The following is an 11487-nucleotide window of genomic DNA, read 5'->3' as shown; positions in this document are numbered from 1 at the left end:
CGACCGGCAACAAATAGTGCCGACCGGCAATAATATGTGCCGATGGCATCAAAAACCAGCCGGTGCCCTCTAGCCACTGCCGGTGGTGTGTGGGGATGCCTCACAAGGCATTCCCTACCCTTCCAAGGCAAAACACAAGTGTTTGGTGCAAAACCAGACACTAAACGGTCGAATTCGGAGACCTTGAGGCAAGGCGCGTAGCCGAGACCTCCGGGAACTCCAAACGAACACCAACATGGATGATCACCGAGTGTTCAAACGGTGACGTCCAAGTCTTGAGGACGGTCAAAAATGGGGTGTCTACACTACCAAGGTCTGAATAACCTCTGGGTCATCTACTCTATGTGTCATAAGCCAAACATTCATCTTATCAGTAGACTCCCCCTTACTGGTCATCTGCATTTTTTTAGAAATATGAAAATCAGAATGTAAATAATTTGTAAATATACAATGTTTATTTATATACAAAAATATAACAATAAAATGTAAACCTCATGCCGTATCTGAGAGAAAGTAGTACGCCCTGTGGTATGAGCTATGCCGTGAGCTCGCCGATTTTTAGCGTTCCTACTTGCGATTTTCTATAACAGGTTCGACAAATGTGAGTATGTAAATATGATTTGTATGTTTACATATCATAAATATAACTTATTTGTATACCTCAGCATCGGAAGTACGCCAATACTCCACAAGTTCTTCCCACTGGCTTGGCACAATGTGCATAGGAACATCATCCTTCAAATTAGGATCAGAACTTCTAGGCTTGAAATACTTAGCCTTAAGCTTGTTCTTATGATCCTTCCATATGCTGTTGCAGTTTTTCATGCAGATTGGCTTGTACTCCTCTGGACATATATTCAAATTGTCCTATAAAACACAATTTCAAAGTTTAAATAATAATAACACAATTTTGGAATTCGAATTTGTGGACAAAAATATACTTTTACCTTCACATCCTTCCAGATAGCATCAATAATATCATCAGGCACATTGTTCCAGTCAAGAAAAGTAAGAGGAACAATGTTACCATTCCGCACAATAATGCCAAGTTGAGTAGTTAACTTAGCCACGTTATCCCCTATTGGGCAGTAATTTCCATCAAATTGTATGTCTAGCTTTTTACCAGTACCCCACTCTTTAATGCCCTTGGCACATCCTCTACCACGCCTAGTCGAGGTTGATGAAGAACTAACATGACCTGTGAGATACAATAACAATAAACAATATGCAATGGTAATAAACAAATGCAAATTTAAATAATGTGAATACAAATCATATCACATAAACCTGAGGTGGGCTGTGAAGAAGTCGAAGGGTCTGCAAAATACAATGAGAATAAATAAGTTATATATAATGAGCATAAATAAATGTATGTTTAAATAATTTTCATACAAATCAAAGCAAATTTATATACCTGCGGATGGCTCATAAGCTGATGATGATAGCTGCTGTGGTGGCACTGATGGTGGACGCACCGATGGTAGGCGTGGAGGCTGAGTACATGGTAGCTGTCGTGGTGCCACTAAAGGCCCCTCCGATAGTGGCCGATGTGATACCTCCTCTGATGGTGGTGCTACTGATGTCTTGTTATGTAGCACATCAGACATCATGCGCCGGGGATGATCAGGCTTCCTCTTCCTTTCCATAATAATCTGCAAGCAATATAACATTAATTGACATTAGAAACATAGACAATGGTTTGTCGTCAACTATAATATGACATTAATTGAACTAATACAATTACAAAGACAAAGTAAATTAAGAAATTGATGATTAACTACAACCTTGGCCTTAATTGAATTACTAATGTTTCCACCACTATCAGCCTATTTGAACATCAACTGTTTCCCCTTCTGCGGCTTCCCTCACCCAACCAACTTCTTCATCACGAAGCATTATATTTTCTTCCAATTGTTGGCTCATGTATGGCTCGATTTGTGGATCAGTCGAACTCATATCAAATAAACCTCTTTGAGACATCTTCACCACGACTTGCCAGTCTGGTTGTAACGGGTCTGCAACATACCAAACTTGCTCTGCTTAGGATGCCAAGATGAAAGGTTCATTGGTAATTCGATCATCTCGGTACAACAAATGATTGAAGTTCACCAACGTGAAATTGAAGACATCTTCTTTCTTTCCGTGAATGTTGTCAATCCAATCACACTTAAACAACACATGTTTCTTCTCATTGGAATATCGAATCTCAACAATATCTGTCAATTGTCCATAATAGTACACAGACCCCACACGAGGATTCTTGTCTTTTCAACTAGCATAACTTATGGTATCTGCCTTCAAAGCTACACCACAATTTTGTGTGGCTCGACGATCATCCATGTCCTTTACTCGATACCGAAACCCATTCAGTATATACCCGTTGAACCTCCTTGCCAAGTTATGAGGACCATTTGCCAATAGAATAATCTCTTCAGAAAATATGACATCAGTAGTCCTTCGCAAAGTTTGGACCTATTTTACACGAAAATGTAAAATTTAAAATGTAGTTCGACTTAAGTAACTAGAATCTATAGAGTTAAATACATACATGTTCCTTGAACCAAATGTGAAAAGTTTTAAAATGTTCACTCCGAAGCTGATGATCGTCAACACGAGGCATTTTGAGCTTAAGTACTTCAAGGTGTTCGCTGTGTAGATTGAAATTTTAGCAATACAAAAAATTTTGTAGAAAATTCAATAAAACATAATAAAATATTGAGTGAGTGACTTAACCTACTTTATGAATGGTTGAACCGCGCTTGTATTGAATAAGATGTACCGATGAGCTTGTACCCAAGAAGTATTATCAAGATAAAAGCTTGTGTTTTCACCAATAGCATGACCCAAATTATCAGCACCACTATAGTTCCTCACGGGTCGACTAGATTTGGTTTCCACATCATTGAGATATTTTGCACAAAAATTCATGCATTCTTCCATAAGATATCCTTTAGCAATTGATCCTTCAGGATGAGCTCTATTACGCACGTATTGCTTCAAAGTAAGAAGATACCTCTCAATTGGATGCATCCATCGAAACTGAATCGCTCCACCCAATAAGGCTTCATCAACTAGATGTATAAGCAAGTGCTCTATTATATCAAAAAAACTCGGAGGAAATATTTTCTCTAGATGACAAAGTGTTATAGCGATACGATCTTGAATATATTGCAAATCCGTTGCACGATTCACTTTTGAACACAATTGTCTAAAGAAATTGCTCAATTCAATCAAGGGTTCAATTACATTCTTCGGTAACGATCTTCGAATAGCCAATGGAATAAGTTGTTGCATCAGAATATGACTATCGTGGCTCTTAAGACCCCCAATACTTCTATCATGTGAGCGCACACGACGTGATATATTGGATGAATAGCCGTCGGGAACTCTTACTTCCTTCAAGAACAAATCTTTCTCATCCTTGGTCATCGTGAATTGTGCTGCTGGTAAATAGGCTTTATTCGACCCTCTTAACTGCAAATGTAGGGGTTCTAATATTCATATCTTGTAAATCACGCCGAGCATTAACGACATCCTTCGATTTTCCTGCAACCCCTAATATTGTCCACAACACATTGTCACAAACATTCTTCTCTATATGCATCACATCGAGGTTGTGTATTATTAGATTGTGCTCCCAATATGGCAATTCATAAAAGATACTCTTTTTCTTCCAACTGTGGGTGCGATGTCCAGCTTTCTCCTTCTCTACCTGTCTCCTATCCCTCTCCTTAAGGTTATCCCTCTTGTATTGGGTTAAAATACCCTCAGATTCTAATTGTAGCAACATCTCAGTTCCAGACAACAATTTGGGTTTGAGTCGGACTTCCCGAGTACCATCAAATGATACTTTATCCTTCCGGAATTTATGGCCAGTAGGTAAAAATCTGCGATGACCCAAGTATGATTGTTTCTTACTATGCTTCAACCAACACGATGTAGTTTCCTTATTGCAACAAGGACATGCATATTCGCCTTTAGTGCTCCATCCTGACAAGTTTGCGTATGCAGGAAAATCACTAATTGTCCACAGTAAAGCTGCATGCATTTGAAACATTTGATTTGTTGATGCATCAAATGTTGACACACCCTCATTCCATAGTTCTTTCAACTCCTCAATCAACGGTTGCATGTACACATCAATCTTGTCACCAGGTCCTTTTGGGCCGTCAATAAGCACGGCTAAAATTAGAAATGGTTGCTTTATGCACATCCATGGCGGCAAGTTGTATGGAACGAGCACAACAGGCCAAGTGCTATGAACTATGTTCATCGTTCTGAATGGGTTAAAACCATCAGATGCTAAGCCAAGCCTTACACTTCGGCAATCATTACTAAACTCAATATTCCGACGGACAAAATCTTTCCATGCAAGGGAGTCAGCAGGATGCCTGAAGACACCATCATCAGTTTGTTCCTCTGCATGCCATCTCATTAACTTAGCCGTCTTGGATGACATAAACAACCTCTACAACCTTGGCTTTAAATGAAAATACCTCATCTGTTTTGCAGCTATTCGTTTGCCACCTTTGTTAGGACCATTTGAACAACCATCACCATTTGATTTCCATCTACAATTGTTGCATATGACACATTTATCAAGATTGGCGCCCTCGTTTCAAAACAACATGCAACTGTTGGGACATGCATCCCACGTCTCATACGTGAAGCCCAAATCTATTGTGACCTTTTGAGCTTTATAATATGAGTCCGGGAGTTTCACACCCAACGGGAATGCCTCATTCAATAACTCAAGCAGCATGTCAACAGACTTGTCTGTCCACTGATTAAGCACCTTCAAATGTAAAAGTCGAACAATGAATAACAAAGATGTGAACTTCTGACAACCTGGATACAATTCACTTTGTGCATCTTGAAGAAGTTTGAAATACTTTGCAGTCTCTGCATTTGGATCGAGCTGGGGTTCAAATGCATGGGGATCAGGCCCCTGTGGTTCATTACCCTCAACACTTGTATCGGCATGTGGATTTCCCATAGCCCCTTGTATCATTCCAATCATATCATCCCCAATGTCTGAATTAGCTAATGTTTCGTTCTCTCGATTACCATGCAGAGATACGTAAGATTCCCCATGATTAATCCAATGTTTGTATTTTTTAAAAAAACCATTCAAAATCAGATGCTCCCGTACACCCTCTCGTACAAAATAGTATCGATTCTCACACTTCCTACACGGACAACTGATCATCGAACCTTCAACCGTATTGGTGTAGGCAAACACAAGGAATTCATCAATCCCATTAACGTATTCGCTCGACATCCTATTTGGAAAATCGATCCAACTCTTATCCATCATCTGTACACATCCACAAAAATATCTCATTAAAGTAACTCTAAATATAATACCTACGTATTCATGTACCATGATACCTATCCATCCAATTTCTCTCAAATAGGTAGGTAGTCTTATCCTAGTTAGTTATTTACTGATTTAATAGGAGAACATAAAAAATGAAATACTTATACAACAACACGTGAGATCAATTAATTGAAGAAAAAAATGATATAATTTCATACTTTCTGAGTCATAACTTAAAAAATAAATAAATCATAACCAAACACCACATGAGGCACAACCAAAGATCTTATAAGTCTTAACTAAAACAATATCATAATTAACGAAGATAATTCATCATAACTAAAGAAAAAAAAAATGGCATAACTAATGATGCATATGATAAATGGATGTGTATGGTAGAATTCTCCAAATTATTAGTATTCCATAATACTATGCGGCATTATTTATGAACTTGATAGATGAGTTATACAAAAACACACTAATCAAGTATATTGTCTCAAAAATTATTTAATAAAAATGGATCATTATTCTGTATATTATAATTTTGAACATCACATACATAATCTTATGTAACAAAGTAGAATAAGAAAGCCCAGTCCAAGTTTCTTTTATATCTATATATATGGAGGCCCAATTACTTTCCATACTACAAATTACTTCCACAAACACACCAGCAAAGATCAACCAGGTAACGTAAATACTTAAATGCCTCGCACGCTACATGTTGGGAACATTGTAAGATATGCTCTCCTTGAAAGAAAATGCAAAAACTATATATAATGAAATGATAACAGAACTGCATTAGCTATGGTTATGAAGTTCACAGACTAGATAGATGTACAATATAACCAAATTAAGCACAGAACCATTACCTGTCGATAGAGTGGTGACTGAAACTTAAAATCCACCAAAAAATAAAGGCTTCAAGTTCCTGGATCAAGTCCCGGCCTAAATTTCCAAAAGTTTATCAAATGATCAAAAAGACTACTTTTCGATACAGTTGCCTGGAAGAAAAACAGAACAAATGATAGGTACATCAATAACAGTATCAGCAGAATTAAACTCATGATTTATTTTATTATAAGACTTAAACTTTGAGTTTTTTTTTTTTTTTCCTAATTTTTCATATTATTTTTTATTGAACACTTCTTATATTATTGAGAATTGCATTACTTTAGTGATTAAGTAGTGTATATAATATGAGAAATTTGTTGGGTTATATTATGAAATTTGAAGTATACCAATGAAGTTTTTTGAAACTCTTCAATCGTGGAACTAAACTGGATTTGAACAAATTTTGCCTTGTTAATCCACAGGTTATTTCATCTTAATCTAAAACGCACACATCGACTCCCTAGACTTGTGCCACTCCCTAAACTTCTGATAATTTAACTCTTTTTCAACTTATTTAAGTAGTTCTTTTTTTAAGTTCCACGGAGAAATTGCACGAAAATCTCTTCCACCCAGAAAACAAAAAGCCAAAAGCACCATACTACACCGAACAAACATGAGAACCATACAAATATTAGTGTGCTGCAGAGTTGAAAAAAGACAGTGAGCTTTGTAAATGTTAGCAGGACAATCTGATGGATCATCTTTTGGGGGATTAAAGTTTCAGCTCAGGAAGGTTTCCTTTTGATCAGCAAGGGGATAACAAAAGTTGCACCTTAGGATTTCTATTCCATAGAAAGATTTTGTCAATTATCAAAAAGTTGAAATTGCAATATTCAAAGGAAACAACCAGGTAGTTCAAAACCAATATAGACGGATCACAAAACGAAATAGGAGTACCATTTACATTCGAAAATGCAAGCAGTGTTATTATAGAATACAACAAATAAAAAGAATAGACTCTTCATAGCCCATTTTTGCAATTTACAATTCCGATTACACATTGGCCTTTCAGCATGAAAATGCACACCCTTCTTCATATAGAAAGTCAAATATATGAAAATAAACATATAGGGAGAAAATATTACAACTACAGAACTACTTTCCATGTTACCTTCCTAATTTTCATAAATGAAATCAAGTAGAGTCACTTCCTCCTGACCAAACTATTCTTGGACTAATTTGGTTGCATTTCGTGTTCAATTTTTTTTCCTAATTTTTTTTTAAAATATATAAAAATAGGTTGTGAATTTTTAAAAGTTTATTATTTTTCAAAAAAATAAAATGATTGGAAATAATGAGTGTTTCCATAAATGTTATTATTATTTATTTAAATATACAAATTAAGTGTTATTATTTATTTTCAAAAAAATAAAATGATTGGAAAACAATGAAAACAGATTTTAGTTTTATAATGTATATATATTTATATATAATAATGAAAACAGATTTCCATAAATGTTAGGAGTATTATTATTTATTTAAATATACAGATTTTATAATATCAATGTAATTAGAATTATAATGTATATATATATTTATATATAATTTACATATTTATATATATATATATCAATATATATATATATAGATGATACAGATTTATCAATATATATACATATTGATACAGATATATATATATATATAGATGATACAGATTTATCAATATATATATATAGATGATACATATCTATATATATATATATACAGAGAGAGAGAGAGAGAGCATACCTGTCGTCCTCGCCGCAGCACCACCGCACCACCGTTCGCCGTTCGGCTTCGTAGGGATTTGGGGAAAAGAAATTGGTTTCAAACATTTAGGGATTTGGATAGGTTTTACACTTTTTGATCGAGCGGCAAGATGAATAGGGAAGAGCGGGGGCAAAAAAAATTTCACTTTTTGCGACGGTAGGTTTTACACCGTCGCAAATGTCAAGTATTTTATTCATAAAACGACGCCGTTTAAATTAGACTTTTTTGCGACGGACAATTGCCGTCGCAATATGTAAACTATTTGCGACAGCAAACGTACGCCGTCTCAGAACATTTCTTTTGGCGACGGTAAAAACATCCGCCGCTAATACTGATGCATTTACTCCCTATCCGCGCATTTTTTATTACCGACGGGGACAACGCCGTCGCTAAAGCCCTCATTTGCGACGATTTAAGCTGCCGTCGCAAAAAACCATTTTTTGCGACGGGAAAAGCGCCGTCGCTAATGCTTCCGTGTTTTTTACCCCCTTTTCTTCCGTTGGATTGGTGAACGAATGCGGATTGATTTTTTCCAATCCATCAATCTAACGAACAGATGGCGAATTGGAAGGTTCGTGGCCGCAACCAACCCGCGTCCACCCCTATGTGTTAGTATCTTGAGATACAAACATAAAAAAGATTACATCAATTTAGATGGAATGACTAGATTAAAATCAAATTTAAAATGCATGTTTAAATTGTTCAAATTAAAAACAATAAAAATAAAAATAAAATTTAAATCAAACTATACAAGTTAAAAAGTGTAATGAAAAAAGCAACAAATAGAGAATGGAAACCGAGGTGGGCGGGAGATGAGCAAATTAAGGAGTCGGTGACAATATGAGAGAGGAAGTTATAGGTAGGGGTGTAAATTTGATCCGGTTCGACCTGGCCCGGCTTACGTTGGGCCTCGCAAGCTCTCACCAAAATTTGGACCGGGATGCAAGCTAGAAAATTAGGCCTAAGAATATTTGGGCCTTAGGTGGGTCAGTGGGCCTAGACCTGGGCTCAAGCTTGAGTTGGGCTTGGATAGGCCTTAACAATTTTTTTTTTGTTTTTTTTTTTAATTTTTTCAACCAAAATTTTGTTATTTTTTTATTAAAAAAGACATTAAAACTTAGGCGAATTAGATTTTGAATGGATCTTAATCAGGTCAAATTTTAAAATGATGACTCAGGCCTAAAGTCTCAAGCTCAGGCCCAAACGGGCTGAGCCAATCCCAAGTCACCCACAGATAAGGAGATATTTTTACACTCCTAATTAGGAGGTGACAAAAAGTAGTAGAGACAATGGAATTGGGTGACACAGAATAAACAATGGAGGAGATGGTGGTGAAAGGGTGAGTGGATTGAAATCTTACTGTTCGGATTTTTAAGATTTGGAATCGCTTTTGATAATTTTATAAAAGAATACAATTGTAGTATATAACAATGAAAAAATAAAAAGGATAATAAGAAATATAATTACCCTTTATAAAAAATAATTAATAATAATAACAATTAGTGCCCATCATGACGTAAATATTGAGTATAACAGTGATAATACGTGACAATATTACCATTTAATAAACAATCTTATTTTGCAGTAAGGACCATAACTTATTTAGATTAATGAAAGACAAGTCTTATCCAATTAATGATTTTATAATTTTTCTTTTTATTAAGGGTAAATTATAAATACATTTCCTGAAGTTTATTTAAATTACAAATTATCTCTTGTGATTTTATAAATTACATTATGCCTCTAAGGTTTCTAATTTCATAACAAATAAGTTCTTTTATTAATAAATCATCAAGTCAATTAACAGTTTTTAATAATGTTAAAATTTTATTTCAATTAATAATTCAAATAATTTTATTTTGTATTGGTAAACAATTAGAAATTTTACTTTTTCAATCAACTCTGTTAAATAAAAAATTTTGACAATGAGATTTTTGTAATTTACCCTTTTATTAACCGATGACATTACATAAAATGTTATTACTGTTAAATTCAATATTTGTTCTACTTGAGGATATATTATTGAAGAAATTACATTATTTTAATAGTGCAGTGAATTTTTTTTAAAAAATTTTATGATGGTGCAAGTTTTCTATATTTGTGATCCAAATTATTCCTGTGATGATGCAAGTCCATCATTTGGTCAGAGTCATACCATAAAAATTTCTTTCTACAGTGCAATTATTTTTTCACTCTTCTATTAATTTATTATTTCTCTAATATCATTCTATAACGCTGTGTTTAGTTGGAGGATTTGAGAAAGAGATTTGAAAAGAGAATGAGAAAATGTGTATAAAATTAAGTGAAATATAAGTATATTTTATTCACATTTCATTTACTTTTTTCATTTCTCTTTCTAAATCTCTCATTAAATTTTTTAACCAAACACAGCATAAATGAAACCACCATGGCACTAGAATAAAATGGCACCAATTCTGGTTCCACCATCTCATCTCAATCAAAAGAAACCGTGAGTGCCGAATAAAAACCACCACCAATTAGTCGTTAGGAAAGAACATCTCTTCAACACCAAAAGCACTTTATCCTCACACTCCTTCTCCCATCTTACTCTGTACACACTGCTTTATGGACCACCACCCAAATCTACACAGTTGAATTAGACTCTTCACTGTCCTCCATTGTCTACCATCCTTATCCCACTGAAATATCATTGAATGCCCATCTTTATTTGTTACTTTCTATATTATTTCTCATAATTTTTTTTTTTTTTTTTTTTGGCATGTTTAACTGAAACATATCCAAAAAAAAAAAAAAAAAAAAAACTTTAATATTAATTAATGTACTAACTTATATATCAATTAATGATATGACATAATTTAAGAGATTTTTGAAATTTGTAATGTGATTAATGAGTGGGATCAATAATAATATTATAACTAGTGTTGGTACACTAACTAGTACACTATTTGGTGAAGGTAGTATCACCATATACATAAACATATTTAGGCAATAATTTTTTTCTGATGATGCTACATACACCAATTTGTGCACTAACTAGTGTACTAACACTAGTTATGACATTATTATTAATCCTACTCATTATATTATAAATATCAAAAACCTCTTAAATTATATTATATCATCAATTAATACATTAGTTAACACACTAATTAATACATATAGCATTATTATTATTATTATTATTTTAATTGCGTATGAAACCTTTTGAATTATTTGTATTTATTTTTTTCCTAATTTTAATTACTCAGTGTGTAAAGTGACGTTGACAACGAAGAATTATGATTTTTCAAATCCAATTCAAATGAAGATGTATGTAATTCACACATTTTTCTTTACAATTCTCCTTCAAATTTTATTACCCAAATTTAATGATTGTATCAACATAACTTTTAGGCAGAAAAAACACTATTTAAAACCATGTAGAGAAAAGTAACGGCACTAGTGAGCCCGCTGTGGGCCGCACAAGACACCAATATCTCACACAACATTTCTTGGGCAAATTAACTAGTACTTCCTATATTTGTTCATGTGTCATTTTGATT

At 34.3% G+C, this 11487-nt stretch overlaps 1 protein-coding gene across 1 annotated transcript; it reads right to left on the bottom strand.

The window, feature by feature from the left end:
* Positions 1–235: 235 nt before the first annotated feature.
* LOC114315259 (uncharacterized) lies at positions 236–2489 on the bottom strand. The gene is made up of 6 exons (XM_082903816.1): positions 1415–2489; positions 1288–1317; positions 948–1198; positions 661–867; positions 492–581; positions 236–396 (listed from the first exon to the last, which is right to left on the bottom strand). The coding sequence occupies exons 1-6, from the start codon at positions 1668–1670 to the stop codon at positions 301–303; spliced, it is 930 nt and encodes a 309-aa protein (XP_082759942.1). The 5' UTR covers positions 1671–2489; the 3' UTR covers positions 236–300.
* Between the last annotated feature and the right edge of the window lie 8998 nt (positions 2490–11487).

This window comes from Camellia sinensis, chromosome 13 (genome assembly GCF_055761805.1).
Source record: "Camellia sinensis isolate YWXY chromosome 13, ASM5576180v1, whole genome shotgun sequence".
Lineage (NCBI taxonomy): Eukaryota > Viridiplantae > Streptophyta > Magnoliopsida > Ericales > Theaceae > Camellia > Camellia sinensis.
Note: the sequence above shows the minus strand (reverse complement) of the source record. Positions and strands in the feature narration are given on the sequence as shown.

What these genes read in the sequence shown, in the direction of transcription:
- LOC114315259 (XM_082903816.1), bottom strand. Translation starts at nt 1,670, where the DNA reads ATGTTATATTGCTTGCAGATTATTATGGAAAGGAAGAGGAAGCCTGAT. An exon ending in TTCTTCACAGCCCACCTCAG is followed by an intron (nt 1,199 to 1,287) that starts GTTTATGTGATA and finishes TGTATCTCACAG; the next exon opens with GTCATGTTAGTTCTTCATCA. An exon ending in GGCGTACTTCCGATGCTGAG is followed by an intron (nt 582 to 660) that starts GTATACAAATAA and finishes AACCTGTTATAG; the next exon opens with AAAATCGCAAGTAGGAACGC.